This window comes from Jaculus jaculus, chromosome 11, assembly GCF_020740685.1.
Source record: "Jaculus jaculus isolate mJacJac1 chromosome 11, mJacJac1.mat.Y.cur, whole genome shotgun sequence".
NCBI classification, from domain to species: Eukaryota; Metazoa; Chordata; class Mammalia; order Rodentia; family Dipodidae; genus Jaculus; species Jaculus jaculus.
In genome coordinates this window covers 102828746-102845235 of record NC_059112.1, presented here as the reverse complement: position 1 = coordinate 102845235, position 16490 = coordinate 102828746, and the positions used below count along the sequence as shown (strand labels likewise).

General features: G+C 48.6%; 1 protein-coding gene across 7 annotated transcripts in view; it reads left to right on the top strand.

The window, feature by feature from the left end:
• The window catches only part of Clec16a (C-type lectin domain containing 16A), a 237136-nt gene that overhangs the window by 173840 nt on the left and 46806 nt on the right, over positions 1 to 16490 (top strand). For all 7 annotated transcript variants that reach the window (XM_045161465.1, XM_045161463.1, XM_045161461.1 and 4 more), the window contains 3 exons: positions 8920 to 9071; positions 12276 to 12480; positions 14987 to 15151. In XM_045161465.1, the coding sequence (XP_045017400.1) occupies positions 8920 to 9071; positions 12276 to 12480; positions 14987 to 15151 (522 nt within the window). The remainder of the gene's footprint in view (positions 1 to 8919; positions 9072 to 12275; positions 12481 to 14986; positions 15152 to 16490) is intronic.

Below are 16490 nucleotides of genomic sequence, written 5' to 3'. Positions count from 1 at the left end.
CAATGCTGGGACTAAGTACACAGTGGATTGAAAGATCCAGGGCCTCAAATAGGAGGAGCTGAACATGTGAGCGTCCTCCATTGCACCCCTAAATGCTTCATTCAGTTCCGGACACTGCCCAGGTTTTATTGGGGGTGGATCTTGGAGTCTGGCCCTAAGGTGTGCTTGGGGGCGGAGCTGAGAGTTTGAGCTCTGGCATTCGCACTTGCTGGTGTGGGTGTTCGCTCCGGCATTGGTTTCCGCCTGCGTCTGTGGGAGTAAGCCTCTCCTCCACCACTGACGGAACTTCCCCCTGAAATAAGCCCATTCCTCCAAAAACTATGTCTGGTGGGATGTTTGTCCCAGCAACAGAGAGCTGACTGCAGCAGCTTCAAACCCAACCTCACGGAATAGCTGAGGATAACTTGAGTTCCAGATCCTCCTGCCTTCGCCTCCCAGGAGCTGGGATTTCAGACATGCGCCACTATGCTTGGTTTAGGCAGTGCCGAGAGTGGACCCCAGGGCTTCATGCGGTCTAGAAAAGCACTTGACCAGCTAGCTGAGCTACATCACTATGCCTAAGTCTGATTTTTGTTTTGTTTGTTTTTTTCCTGAGGTAGGATTTCACTGTAGCCCAGGCTGACCTGGAATTCACCCTGTATTCTCAGGGTGGCCTCAAACTCATGGTGATCCTCCTACCTCTGCCTCCCAAATGCTGGGATTAAAGGCGTGTGCCACCATGCCTAGCCTAAGTCTGTTTTTATCAGTGAGGAACCAGAGAAGGAGGTGACGTGCTCGGGGTCACATTATTAATGGCAGCATTGGGGTTTGAAACTTGCCTCCAAGACGCTGAAGCCCAAATTGTTTTTACCAGGCCAGGTGGCTCCAGTCTCACACTTTAAGTAAGGTGGCCTTCATGCTTGCTCCTCTTGTCCCGGCTCCCCACCACGCAGTCTTCTGGTGGGAAATGGCTCACTGTTCTCTTCCTCCTGCTTAAGCCCGTAAGGCCTGAGTGTCTGCAGCGGCCAGCACCAAGGCTGCAGTGGAACTCGGTGGAGAGTGTTGCAAGCAAGAGGCTCTAAGTTTGACCCCTACCTTGAGGGTTTTAAGTGGAACTTGGTATAGCACAGAATTCAAACAAATCACCTTTGCAAATAATCCACCTCTGAGTTGCAAGCCACCCTCTGACTCGGTGGCTTAAGCCATGACGGTCATTCATGTTGCTCAAAATGTTAACCCAGGACCCCGTGGCAATTGTTCATTTGTCTCTGCCGCAGAGTCAGCCACGGTGCCTCGTCTGGGCTCTACAGGGCCAGTGGGGCTCGTGCTATCGGCCTGGGTCCTTGGTTCCCTCTTCAGTGTCCCTGTGACTCTTGGGCCTCCAAGATCAGGATTCTTATGAACTCACCTCGGAAATGGGGTAGCATGGGGACTTCATTGGCGTAGACAAGTGCTGAGCCCCAGATTTAAGGAAGGGAAAGATCCCACCCCATGGTAGGAAGTGAGTCAGAGCAGCATCGTAAGAAGAGCAGAGGCCAGTCAGCTGTGTCCTTGGAAAGGACAACCCGTGAGGACAGCTTGGCAGGGCCCTCCGGTCCTGTCCGATACAGCAGGGAGTGTGAGGTCGATGCGGGTTCGTTAGGGAGCTTGCAGCTCTACCTGCCATGAGAGAGGAGGTGGCGATGGAAACACTCGAGGTGACATCCTGCATTGTGTCACCAGGGGACACAGTTGAGTGGCAGAGTCACCGCTCGGTGTATGTGACACACGGCACCAGTGAAAGCATAGGTGGTGCACACGCAGCTAAGGGAGCACTCGGAAGCGTGCGGGGGACGGATCACAAGGAACCCATGCACTGAAGCAGTGCTGAGCAGTAAAGGGACCTGGGCTACAGCGGGCGCACCTGCCGTCCCATCTGCTCGGCCACAGGGTCTAGTTCTTCAGAACGGAGACTTGTTCCCTGGCCCTTTCTGGTCCCCATGGGAACCCAGTTCTCTGCTGGAGTCTGAGCTCCAAGCTTCTTTCTTGAGTTTCATTGCCTGCTGGCCGCCCGGTGAGCAGGGCCCGGCCTAGCGAGGACTCTGCCCATGTGCACATGTGGCGAATGGCCACGCCTGTGCTCCCCAGCCTGGCAGTTTGGGACACAAACATGAGGTGGTGCTGAGAGCTTTCCACTGCTTGTTGTCACCTGTCTCTCTGTGTCAGCCACTGCCTTTGTGACCAGGCAGAGTCCAGATGGACAGATCAGTGGAGGCTGCGTGTTCTCCACCTTTCGGTTGTCCCCAGAAGGACCCAAGGCCCTTCCTGTCAGGATGTGGAGAGATTCCCTGTCCTTTCTCCCTGTCTCCTTTCCTTAACCTCTCGTTCTCTTTCTCCCCAGAGTTTTGCTATGTAGCGCAAGCTGGCCTCAAACTGCCAGGCACTACAGGCCTAAACCACCAAGCCTGGCCTGCTTCACTCTGTTTTCAGTATGCAGACAGCATATGTGTTTCCCATTGGAAAATCCAAACTCTACATTCAAACTAAACTTACTTTGCAGCTTGCTTTCTCCACCTACCAGTATGTTCTCAGTCCATTTCTTATCATTGCCACACATTTTCACACCAAATGAATGAAACCATACAGGTTCTTCCTTGTTGCTGAACATTTGGGTCCTCACAGACTCAAGGCTGCTCTTGGCATCCCAGGACACAGCCCCTGGCCTGTGCAGCTGAGTGTCTTTCTTAGGAACATAGCAATTGCCAGGTCATGAGGTGTGAAACTTTCAGTTTTATTGAGCAGTGTACATTTGCCCTTCAAAAAACAGCCATGCAAATGTATTCTACCAGCTACTTTTGAAAAGCAAGTTCTGTGCATCCTCAGCAGCACATGATGTTATCAAGCTCTCCTCTCTGCCAGCCCTGTGGGTGGAAGAAGATATCTTGTTTTGATTTGATTCCTGACTTCTCACGAGGATGGACACCTTTCTGTTTATGGGCTGTCCCCGTTCCCTCCACTCCAGATTTCACATTCCTTCCCTGGTTCATCTCGTCCCACTTAGATCATGCAGCTGTTCTCTTATATTATCTTCTGATCACTCTCTACGGTATTTCTCTTTTGAGTTGTAAGGTACCAGCCCTTTTTTTTTTTTAATTTAATTCATTTATTTGAGAGCAACAAACAGTGGAAGAGGCAGAGAGAGAGAGAGGATGGGCGCACCAGGGCCTCCAGCCACTGCAAATGAACTCCAAATGCATGCGCCTTATGCATCTGGCTTATGTGGGTACTGGGGAATTGAGCCTTGAACTGGTGTCCCTAGGCTTCACAGGCAAGCACTTAACCACTAAGCCATCTTTCCAGCCCAAACCAGCCCTCTTTTTATGTGCTCTTTTGCAACAGGGTCTTACAAAGTTCCCCAGATTGGCCTTGAACTTGGCGATTCTCCATCTCAGTCTCCCAAAGCTGGCATCACAGGCCTGGCTTCTGCAGTGTTTTCTGTGGGAATCCTAGACCCCACCCTTTTGAAGTACAGTAGGGAAGGGGCCAGAAGCGTGAAATGGGCACAGCAAATTAAAAAGGTAGAGGTATGTGGTGGTTTGATGCAGGTGACCCCAATAAACTTAGGTGTTCAGAATGCTAGGTTCCCAGCCGATGGCAATTTGGGAATTGAATCCTCCTGGAGGCAGTGTATTGTTGGGGGCAGGTTTATGGGTGTTACAGCCAGTTTCCCCTTGCCAGTGTTCAGCACACTCTCTTGTTGTCCATCTGAAGTTTGCCCAGAGGTGATGTCCACCCTCTGCTCATACTATCATTTGCCCCTGCCATCATGGAGCTTCCCCTCAAGTCTGTAAGCCAAAATAAACCCTATTTTTCCCACAAGCTGCTCTTGGTTGGGTGATTTCTGACAGCAATGTGAACCTGACTGCAACAGAAGATAACCAGGTGGCCTCATGAGACCTATTACCTGCACTGACCACGCCTGCCAATGGGCCCTTCCTACAGGACCCAGCAGAGCTCCATGTGACTTCAGGCAGAACCCCCACATACCTCAGGTGCCCCCCCCCCCAGAGCGTATGGCTCACTCAGCAATGCTTCTGGGCTCCGCCTGCTCACAAGACTCCAGGACACCCAGCCGTCTGCACTTTACACAGGAGTGTCTGTAGCCCATGTGTGAGGCGGCCAAGGGGTACAGGAGTTTCCTAAAGTGACGAGAGACCCTCCTCACCAGCATTTCCTGATCTCCCTGAGCATGGCACTCTCTCCTAGTCTCTGGACAAGGTTCATTTCTTCTGAGCTGCACCCCCCACATCAGAAGCAGAGGTTCCCTCATCCTCAAGGCATTGCATTTCACTGAAACCTCCCCATGTGCTCACAGCCTGTGGTTTCTTCTCAGTGACATCTCTCCCTGAGTGCTGTTCTGCTTTGGGGTTGCTCTTCCTTTCTTTTTCCTTTGCGGTGTAGGTGGTAGATCTTCCCCTGAAGGCCCGGACACGGGTCAGCTTTATGAGAATCAGGCTGCGTGCTTGACGAGCCCCACCACGCCCCAAACTGCCATGAGCACATCACTATCTACATTCTTAGGTCCCGACCCTTGGACCAACTCTAATGAAAATAGGAGGATAGAAGCTGCGTTGTCCTGATGACAGAGTAGGAAAGGTGAAAGGGAGGAGAAGAGAGGAGGGAGAAGGGAAAAAATGGAAAGAAAAGAAGATACTCTCAGTTTAAAATGTCCAAAAAAAAAAAAAAAGGCCAGCATGGTGGTGCACACCTTTAATCCTAGCACTTGGGAGGCAGAGGTAAGAAGATTGCCGTGAGGTAGAGGCCACCCTGAGATGACATAATGAATTCCAGGTCAGCCTGAGCTAGAGTGAGACCCTGCCTTGAAAAATAAATAAATAAATAAAGGAAAGAAAGAAAAAAAAAAGAGAGAGAGAGAGAGAATAAACCAGGGCTGAAGAAATGGCTCTGTGGTTAAAGGTGCTTGCTTGCAAAGTCTGCCCACCTGGGTTTGATTCTCTTGCACCCGTGTAAAGCCAGATGCACAAATTAATGCATGGGTCTGGAGTTTTTGGCAGCAAGAGGTGTTCCCATATTCATTTCTTCCTTTCTGTCCGTTCCCCGCCCCCAACACACGCATTAAAAGAAAATTAGAGCTGGAGAGACTGCCATCTAATAGTTAAGGTACTTGCCTGCAAGGACTAACCACCCAGGTTCGAGTCCTCAGTACCCACATAACCTCAGCTCATCTTGCGGTGACTGGAGGCCCATCCATTCTGTCTGTCTCACTTCTCTCTGCTTGCAAATAAATTAAAAAAAAAAATTTTAAGTCAAGCATCCCTACCACAAAAATGTATTTCTAAGAATGAATAAAATGGCTTAAACTTCTGATAAATCAGTCCAAATGTCCAGAGAAATCCATGTAATGCAAAAATTAAAAATCCAAGTTCAAATAAAATTTGCCTGGTGGCTCAGGCCTGCCATTCCAGTATTCAGGAAGCCTAAACAAGAGGCTCGCTGGAAGTTGGAGACCAGGTCTCGAATACAATGAAACAGATTGTATATGCATATGTACTATATGTATATATATCTGTGTGGATGTCCTGTACGTATGTGTAACATTTTGTAAAATTCTTGGCTGGTCGCCTGGCATACAGAGATTCTTGCCATAGCTAATATGAGAAGACAAGTCCAGGCAGTTTCAGCTGTTTGGTGCCTGCATTTGCTGCAGGGTATCTGGCTGCCCCAGGTTTCTGTGCTATAGAGAGGAGGAGAATGGTCTGGAGACATCCACATAAAAGCCAGAATTCTAGGCACCTTCTGCCCTCAGAGGACTGAACTGAGCTGTGCCCTAAAGAGAGAGTGAAAGAAGTTTCCGGCTCATTCTTAGGCCATGTGGAAAGTGAAAGTGTGATGTGTGTAGAGTGGTGTGGAGGACGGGTGGTCTCCTTAAAGTACGCCTGAGAGGGCAGGTAAGATGGTTCAGTGGGTAAAGCACTTGCCATACAAGCATGAGGACCTGAGTTCAGATCCCAGCACCCACACAAAAACAAGGTGTGGCGGCATGTGCCTATGATCTCGGCACTGGGGAGGCGGAGACACACGACCCCTGGGACTTGCTGTCTAGTTTATTTGGAGCAATTGATGAGCTCCCATGGCAGTGAGAGACTCTGTCTCATAAGAGTGATGTGGGGAAGGAAGAGAGGGAGACAACTATGTCACCACTGGCCTTCTCATGCTCGTGTGTGGCTACACACAAAGAGGACCTGAGCCCAGCCGGGCGCGGTGGCTTGTGTCTTTAATCCCAGCACTCAGGAGGCAGAGGTGGGAGGATCACTCTGAGTTCTAGGCCAGCCTGGGGCTGCAGAATGAGTTTCAGGTCAGTCTGGGCTAGAGTGAGTCCCTGCCTCTAAAACAAACAAAAGTACCCAAGTCCAATTTTGTTGGTGTGTGGGGGACTACAATTTGACCATGTTATTTTACTTTTCCCCCAGTAAATTTAAAACAAACACGTGGGTAAAGTGCACCCAGCAAAATATGATGGGCTGAGAAATACCCCACAAATGGAAAGCAGTGATATATAATTGTAAACTTACTAAAACTCTCACAGCACCCTTAGAATTTTGTACTCTCTAAATAAAGTCGTTAGAGAGTGGGGAGTCTCACACCACCCACTCTTCTATCAGACCTTGGCTCATGTTCTCATACATTACTCGGGTTACATGTCTTTACAGAGATACTTTTGTAACATCTCAAACTCAAAAATATTAACATTTCTACCTTCTTAATTTAAAATTGTAGTTTCCCACTACCATTATACTTATTTACAAGTAGATTTTCCTTTCTGGTGCTTGTGATCAACCCGGAGCTTTATACCTGGTGTATGTGTTCTTCCACTGAGCTAATCACCCAAACCCATGGACATCTGTTTTTTACTTTAGATTTTTTAAATGTTTTTCAAAAGTATGTCTTAAATACCTTCTGGCTTGAAAATAATTGCAAACAATAGACTAATACATGGGATAAAAATGAAGGGTCTCCTACAAACACACCCTCTTCACACTGTGTTCACTGCCCTCCCCAAAGATCTCCCCCTAATATTCCCCCTTCATACATTCACACTCCAAATTCTCACTGCTTTCCCTAAAGGCAACCAAGGTTCACAGTTTGGTTAATATAACATTTACATGGGTTTATAATTTTCCATCTGATGGGGGGAAAGTCAAATTTAACTTGTTCCCTCATTTGGGAACGTTCTGGGTGTTTTCTGTCTCATTGAAAACATTAATAAAAGAGAACTTCAGTGGTGAGAACTCAGAGTGGACTGTAGATGCCTGTGTTGCGCAGAAGACTTCTGAATCGTCAGGGCATGCATGGAACGAGATCGCAGATTCCAGGCAGAAGGGAGCTGGTGTGGGCTGGGGATTCCTGCGTGCCAGATTCCATGCTAATACTTTTTTTCTGAATACTCTTCATCTGCTGCACTGAACATGCCACGATAAGGGCCTTCCCTTTTCGCAGATGGAAAACCATGCTTTAGAGGGACCAAGGACATTGCCCAGGATCACATCATGTAATGAGAGCTGAGTTGTCAGACCCCAAGTAGACTCGCAGATACTATTCCAGACAGCAGAGGGCTCTGCCTTCCCCTCTTCACCTAGGCTGGTGCCATCACACCTGTAAAATGCACTGGCCCACAAGGAAGCACTGACATGTTCCTGGGATTTGAGCTGTTGGGTGGCAGTTGCTTTGGTGTTGGGCATGAACTCATGCATGCTATGCCAGTGAGCTACACCCCGACTCAGTGGTAGGTTATTTATTTGTCTTGGGTTTTTTTTTTTTTTTTTTCCAGGCAGGGTCTCACTCTAACCCAAGCTGACCTAGAACTCACTCTGTTGTCCCAGGATGGCCTCAAAGTCACAGCAGTCCCCTTACTCAGCCTCCTGAGAGCTGGGACTAAAGGTGTGCACCACCATGCCAGGCTTTGGTTGGTTATTTTTTTTTAATTTTCTTTATTGACAACTTCCATAATTACAGACAATAAACCATGATAATTCCCTCCCCCTCACTTTTCCCTTTGTAACTCTGCCCTCTGTCATATCCCCTCCCCCCTCCATCAGACTTTCTTTTATTTTGATGTCATCACCTTTTCTTCCTGTTATGATGGTCTTGTGTAGGTAGTGCCAGGCACTGTGAGGTCATGGGTATCCAGGCCTTTTTGTATCTGGAGGAGTGCATTATAAGGAGTCCTAGCCTGCCTTTGGTCGGTTATTTTTCTTCTTTGTAATTGCGCGTGCGTGCATGTGTGTTTGTGTGTGGCATGCATCTGTGCATACATATATGACCCATGTGCATGTGGAGGACAGCCTCAGGTGTCCTCCTCTTCTTGAGCCAGGGTCTCATTAGCCTGGAGCTCACCACTTATGCTAGATTAGGTAGCCAGCAAGTTCCAGGGATCCACCTAGCTTCGTGTTCCCAGGACTAAGGTTACAAGCAAGAACCACACTCTCATGGGAACTGGGAATTGAACTTAGAGGCTATAGAGATGGCTTAGCAGTTAAGGCACTTGTCTGCAAAGCCAAAGGACCTCATTTCAATTCCCGAGGACCCATGTAATCCAGATGCACAAGGAGGCGCATGTGTCTGGAGTGCATTTGCAGTAGCTGGAGCCCTGGTGTGCCTGAATTTAGGTCCTCATGCTTGCTGAATGAACTATCTGGATTATTGTTAAGCTGTGGTTTGTGTCTTAATATGCAGTAAGTGTTGGGCTAATAGTTTCTGTACTTCCTGTCAGTCCTAACAAGCATTGTCTTGAGTGCATGCACATTACTCAGATGAAGAGACTGAGGCCCAGAGAGATGGAGAGACTTGCTCAGCTGGACTGGGTGACACATAGCCCCTCCCGAGGCAGCTGGAGAATGTCCCCCAGGCCTGGGCCTCATTCACTCTGCTTTCTCCTCCCAGATAACAGCGACTTGATTGCTTGCACGGTGATCACCAAGGACGGCGGCATGGTCCAGCGGTTCCTGGCTGTGGACATTTACCAGATGAGCCTGGTGGAACCTGACGTGTCCCGCCTTGGCTGGGGAGTGGTCAAGTTCGCAGGCCTTCTGCAGGTGAGATTCCAAGAGCCCCAGAGTCTCTATCAGCCTTACAGTCATCTTCCAATGACATAGGAATATGTGGCCAAAAGCCAGAGCATGACAGGTAAGAGCTAAATTCCCCTTGACCAAATCCCTCCTTTCTTGCACCTCCTCCTCCTTGCTACTTCATTTCATGCTGGTCCCTCTAAATCTGTTCTACTGCCGAATGCTTGTACTACATACGTGTGACTTGTAAAAACTAGTGTGCAGTCAGTCCTCCATACTGGACCAGAAGCCAGACAGAGGGGCAGACGCCTCTAAGGGCAGCGCTTGGAAGAGAGAGGTCTGCCAGGGCTGCATAGCAAGACCCTGTCTCAAAGTAAGCAAGCAAACAAAAACAGAGTATCTTCAGAAAAGAATGTGTCTATACTACACATATACAGACTCTTTTCTTCTCATTATTCCCTTAAACTATTATCTATATAACAGATATATTATATGATGTTTTATAAGTTATCTAGAGAGGGAAGTCTATAAGAAAATGTGTGTAGTTTACATGGAAATATTATGCCATTTTTTTTGTTTGTTTTTTGCTTTTTGAGGTAGGGTTTCCCTCTGGCCCAGGCTGACCGGAACTTCTCTACGTAGTCTCAAGGTGGCCTCGAACTCACGGCGATCCTCCTACCCCTGCCTCCCGAGTGCTGGGATTAAAGGCGTGCGCCACCACGCCCGGCTTCATGCCGTTTAATAGAGGGGACTTGAGCTTCTGCAGATGTTGATAGTGTAGGCAGGGGCCCTAGAGTAATCTTCCTTGGATACCAAGGGGTAATTGCACACATCTCTGAGAGTGTGTTTATGCTCCCACATTGGCTTTATTCTAGACTTGGCTTCTTTCACCCACTGGGGTGCCGTGAACTGTGTCTAGCCCTGTCAGTACACGTAGAGCTGCTGGAACTCCTGTGAATGGCTGCATGTCTGCGCCAGGGTGGGAGCCCTGCTGACTGTCTCCAGCTTTTACCTTTCCAGCCAAAGCTTCTGGGAGCTCGGGGTTTTACTTCCTCCTGCCCTTGGGCAGGATTTCCCTAGGCAGATAACCAAGAAGATGGGATGGATCTATTTTAAGTACTCAGAGACACTGCCAACTTCTTCTAACACCACAGCTGCCACCAGCCATTGATGAGACTTCCTTCTCATCGCCCCTCTCCAGCACAGCACGGCCCAGCGCTGCCCATAAGCAAGCTGGAGTGGAGGGGTTTTTCAGTATTTGTCAACCTGCGAGGTGACTAGTGCCAAGCCATGAAACAGAATGAGCAGGGTCAAGAGCTGCCTCCCAGCTCACATCGCTGCCGAACCCCATAGCTGAATTCCTAGCAGATGTGTCCCAAGCCCTACGTGGAGGAAATCCATCTCCTTGCTGTGTAGTTCTGGTTCCTGGAAAGACCTTGCCCGGGAGACCCAGCTCCTCAGCACAGCACTGACCTTCCAGCCATGTCTCACCCTCCCCGGGAAGCACCCGTAGGTGAAGACACTGCTGCCGCCTGCTCTGTCTCAGGCTCTTTCTGTGGAGCTGTTGTTGTAAGTGTTTCAGCACGGGTGATGGGAGAATCAACTATAAGAGGATCTTTTATGTTAAAGACTTCCATGTAAATATTGTTCATGAGGTGACTTATGCATCTGATTTCCCCAGGCATATGATCAATTTCCCCTAGAATTTAGTGTCAGGAAAGTGCTTTTTGCCCCTGAAGGATTAATACTTATCCTCTGTCAGATAATGAAAGCCACACAAACCTTTTTCTTTTTTTAAGTTTTTCTGGTCATCTTCCAACAGCAACCATACTACTTGTCAGGATGCTACTGCGTACCAAGCTCCCTGATTTAAACATGTAACAGCTTTGTCCTCACTGTCACACTTTGATGCAGGCTTTGTTCCCAAAGAACATGCTAGAAGCAGTGCCTGAGAGCTGAAGCTGTCTTCCTTTTGGACCTTTTCCTACCTCCTCTAGCGCACCTGACCCCTTGGGCCTTCTCTTGTCTCTCTTGCTTTTATCTTGCATGTCCTTGAAGCTTGGGAAGAAGACTCTGCCCAGTTCCATTCTGAGGTTTTTTTATGGGACCAATTCTTATTTTATTTGCTATTCACTGGTCTCTTTTCTACCTTTTATATGCACTTCCTAAAACCTGGCAGTTGGGCAGGGCATGGTGGCGCACACCTTTAATCCTGGCACTCGGGAGGCTGTGAGTTTGCGGTCATCCTGAGACTACATAGTGAATTCTAGGTCAGCCTGGGCTACAGTGAGACCCTACCTCAGAAAAAAAAAAAAAAAAAAAAAAAAACCTGGCAGATGGCCTTCCTAGCCCTCTCTCATGGGTGGTCCTCAAAGATCTATAAAGGATGCAAAGAGATGAATGGTTGCATTAAGGTCATGCCAGAAGGTGACACGCATTTCCCAGAAGTAAGAATTGCCGGAGTTTGTCTGTTGTGACATTAGTGGCCTTTGAAGAGGTTGATGTGGGGCTGGAGAGATGGCTTAGCAGTTAAGGAGCATGCCTGTAAAGCCTAAGGACCTCGGTTCAATTCTTCAAGTCCCATGTGAGCCAGATGTACATGGTGGCACATGCATCTGGAGTTCATTTGCAGTGGCTAGAGGCCCTGATGTGCCCATTCTCACTCTCTCAACCCACCTCTCTCTGTCTCTAATAAATAAGTAAATAAAAATAAAATCTTTAAAGAGGTTGCTGTGGATCTAGGCTAGAGATAGCTTAGTGGTTAAGACCCTTGCCTGCAAAAAGCAAAAGGACACAGGTTCAATTTCCCCAGAACCCAAGTAAGCCAGATGTACAAGGTGGTGCACATATCTGGAGTTTGTTTGTAGTGGCCAGAGGCCCTAGCACACCCATTTTCTATCTATCTCTATCTCTATCTCTATCTCTATCTCTATCTGCCTATCTCTCAAATATATATAAAAAATTTAAAAAAATAAGTTAAATTTAAAAAAAAGATGCTTGTGTGCCCTTTATTCCGTAGGCATCCCAAGTCCTTATGGAACCAAGGATCAGCCAGCATGCCCAGCAGTGGCCTCTTCCATCTGTTGGGCCTGGGATAGTCTGTACCCATCCTTGACTTGGAGACATCAGAGCAAAAGCAGAGTCAACATGGGCATCTTTCTAGCTGAGCAGAGGGCACCTCACCTCCAGCCAGCCTAACAAGCACCTTCCCTTTGCCTCCTCCCCATGCAGGACATGCAGGTGACGGGTGTGGAGGATGACAGCCGCGCCCTGAACATCACCATCCACAAGCCAGCCTCCAGCCCGCACTCCAAGCCCTTCCCCATCCTGCAGGCCACCTTCGTCTTCTCTGACCACATCCGATGCATCATCGCCAAGCAGCGCCTGGCCAAAGGCCGCATCCAGGCGAGGCGCATGAAGGTGCAGAGGATAGCAGGTGAGTGGCCAGCTGCAGGCTGCCCAGAGCCGACCTGGAGGGTGTCAGCACTCACCGTGCTTTGTGAGGGAATGAGAATCAAGTATTTAGGTCTGCGGCTATTCCACCCTGAACACGCCCCATCTCGTCTGATCTCGGAAGCTAAGCAGGGTCGGGCCTGGTTAGTCCTTGGATGGGAGAATCAAGTATTTAACTCCAGAGATTTCTAGGACTTGCATGGAAGGGAAAGGCACCCTCCCTAGCCAGCTAGAGATCAGGAACAGGTGGATGGTGGGGACAGCTGTGCTCATACTTACAGTCACAAAGCACTTTGACAATACTTCTACACCTTGGATCCCCAAAACATCTTTTGCATTAGTAGGGCTTCCTCTGCCCATTTTACAGCGGGGTGGGGGGGGACTGAGGTTGTGATTTGCCAGTCACCCAGAGAACAAGCTGACAGAACTTCCAACTCTAGACCAGGTTTTATTTGTTTTCACAGTGCTGGGGATGGAGCCTGGGGTCTTACCATGCTAGGCAGGTAGGTGCTCTGTCACTTGGCTGCTCCCCAGAGGGTCCCTCTCTAATGCTTAGCCCTTCCCAGCTCTTGGACAGGCATTCCTGCTTAGCAAGGAGCCCTTGCCCAGCACTGAATTTAGAGGTCATTTCATACTCCACAGGCATGTGGGGATTTGTACTACATAGCTAGGAAGGCCCAAGATTTCTGAGTGAAAGCCCTGAGATGAGGGTAGGGGGTTCCATTCATTTCATGAGGCAGAGGCAAGGGTGCTTTCCTGAGGTGGGACAGATGTAGCTTGTGTCTGTCACCACCTGGAACTGTCACCACCAACCTCTCCTTTGAGGCTCCCAGTGCCAGGCTAGAGAGAGAACTCAGTTCATGCAGTGCTTGCCTAGCATTCATGAGGCTCTGGGTTCAATCCCCAGGACAACATACACTGGGTGTGGTGGTGCATGCCAGTAATCCCAACACTTGGAAGGCAGAGGAAGGAGAATCTGGAATTCAAGATCATCCTCAACTATAGTAAATTTGAAGCTAGCCTGGGTTATGTGTCTCAAAGAGAAAGGAAGGAGGGAAGGAAAGAAAGGAAGAAAAAGATTCTGAGTTCCTTTAGCTCCAACTGCAGCGGTCCCTTTGGTGTGGCTGGAGGGCCACTCTGTCAGGGCACACCTAAAATGAAGCCCGCGGAGGCTGTCGGATGGCGTGCTCCATAGGCCTCCGTGATCTGAACCAACCTGTGGCCTGCGTCGTCCCCTTCTTATTTCTCATTTAGCTGAAACAGCCTACAGAATCATTACAGAAGCATTTTGTAATGTGCAAAGTGACATAAATCATTCAGCCCTTTCTTCCAAGATTTATTTTCAGACTTTTTCCCCCTTAATGTAAAGCAGTTTCTCACCACTGGCATGAAGGCCAGATATGTCATGTGAAAATTGAGAATTATGCTGTAGAGTGATGGCTAGAATGAACGCCTTGGGTGTTTCTGAAATTGATTTTAAAAAGCCCCTCCAAAGTGATCCATCATGAAATTCATTTACGGAAGGAAAGATAGCAGGTACGACACATAAACACGCACTCATACATGCACATGGCCATATGCAGACAGATTCTTTCTTGCACATGCCTCCCAACACGCATTTGCAGCCCAGGCTCAGGCAACTAGGGATTGAAAATACTCTGAAAAAAAGCCCTGCATCTGTGCCAAGTATGTACAGACTTTTCCATGTTAGGCTATGTGCACATACAATACCTTTTTATTTGTGTATGTGTAGTAAGTGGTGCCTGCGTGTACGTGTGTGTGCAGATGTGCATGCCCTGTGCACACACGTGCCGAGACCAGAGAACATCCAGTGTCCTCACCCATCCCTCTTCTGCTTTATTTCCTTGAGACGGAGTCTCTCACTAAATCTGGAGCTGCTAGCTTCCATCAGCCCCAACAATTCTCCTGTCCCCTCAGCACATGGGTTACAGGCATGCACAGCCACACCCAGATTTTATGTGGGTGCTGGGAACCAACTCTGGTCTTTATGCTTGCCTGCCGAGCTGTCTCTCTGAACCACAATGCCATTTTTTTATAAAGAACTTGAACTCCAGATTTGGTGTCCTTGATTGGGGGAGGAGCCCTTGTAGAGACCAAGGGATCACTCATTCATATGTGTGTGAACTTTAAGGGCAAAATGGCTTCACTTGCTTAGGGTCTGGAACTGCTCCAGAAGCTGAGCCCTTGGGAAGGGTCTAAGATGGTAATCGGTCCAGCATCCATTCCATGAAGGAGCCAGGCCTGACCCCTATCTTTTGATCTCAACCTTGGCCTCCTGCAGCCCTCACTAGACCCCTCCAATTTCATGGATTTTCATGTTCTGCTGGTGTCTCCAGCTCAAGGCTTGGTGTCTCCTAAGTGCCACACTGGCAGGTCACAGTCACAATAGCCCACGCCCTCTGTGTCTCCTCACCTGCCTGTCCCCAGGTCCCATGCTGAAAATGAACCATGGTGCTCTTTGATTGTAGCCCTGCTGGACCTCCCAATCCAGCCAACCACGGAAGTCCTGGGATTTGGACTCGGCTCTGCTTCCACCCAGCACCTGCCTTTCCGGTTCTATGACCAGGGCCGCCGGGGCAGCAGCGACCCCACGGTACAGCGCTCTGTGTTTGCATCGGTGGACAAGGTGCCAGGTAAGCCGGCCCCTCCTGGTAGGGGCCCAGGGAAGTTCTTTCTGCTGGGCCTGCTGGAGGCCCTTCCTCTCAGAACCCAGGTTGCTAGAGGTTCTGGCTTCTCAGAACACAAGCTTTCCTTCTTTCTTCCACTGCCTGGCTTTGGTCTTCCAGAGGTGTGTTAGGCTTGTAGAGGAACTTCTCAGAACTAAGACTGTGAAGTTTCTTGGAAATTTCTTGGAAATGCTTGAATAATTAGTAATGAGGTTGTGAGAGAGTGGTTTCCTCCTCCATGGGAGATGACTACAAGGAGATAGTGTATGATTCCTGGTACCCTGAAGAGGGGAGACTTGGAGGAAGTCCCCCTGTCATGACCCATCTGCTCCTTCCACTGGGCACAGCTCTTCCCACTGTCTCCAGCCCTCCCCAAAGGGAAAGTTCATGGGCACTTTGGCAGAGCAAAAGAGCTACTTCTCCAGAAGAGCATCTCTCCCTTCCTGTTTTAACATGTGGGTTTTGAGTACATCCATATGCATCCAATCCCCCTGTCCCTCGAAAGAGAGAGAGACAGAGACTTTCTCTTTATTACAAAACTTAGAAAACTGGCCCTCTCTTCCCCACCACTTTACCATTTAACCTCACTTTGTTCAGGGCAAGTGTTGTGAAATGTTCTCAAAACAGTTGTTGATCAAGGCACAGACCTGCCCAAAACCCAAGAGCTGTCACCACCCCTGATTTATTCTGCTTTCACTCTTTGATTTGATTCATATTCTTAAATCCAATAAGATACAATAAAATGCAAGACACGTGTGCATCATATGTATGTTTTTGCATGTTTGGTTTCATACATAGGTTGCACATGCATACATACTGAACATGCATATACACACACAAAATAATAAATAAAGCTCTCTAGGATGCTTCATGCTCTGGAGTGAGGGCTGCTCAGTAAACACAGATCCCAGCTATGAGTACAGATCAGGTACTATAGTGTGGCCCTCTAAGAAATTCCTCCTTTGGTCTGGGAAGATAGTCCAGACCTTTAAAGGCTTGCTTGCAAAGCCTGCCAGCCTAAGTTCATTTTCCAAGCTGCCTATATAAGCCAGATGTACAAAGTGGCACAAGCATATAGGTATCTGATATTCCTTTACACAAAGGCAAGAAGTCCTGGCATGCTCACTTGCGTCCTCTCTCTCTCTCTCTCTCTCTCTCTCTCTCTCTCTCTCTCTCACACACACACACACACACACACACACACACACACACACACACAGAGAGAAAAAGAGGGGGCTTGAGAAATAGCTTAGCAGTGAAGGGTGCTTGCCTGTGAAGCCTCAGGACCCAGATTTGATTCCTTGGA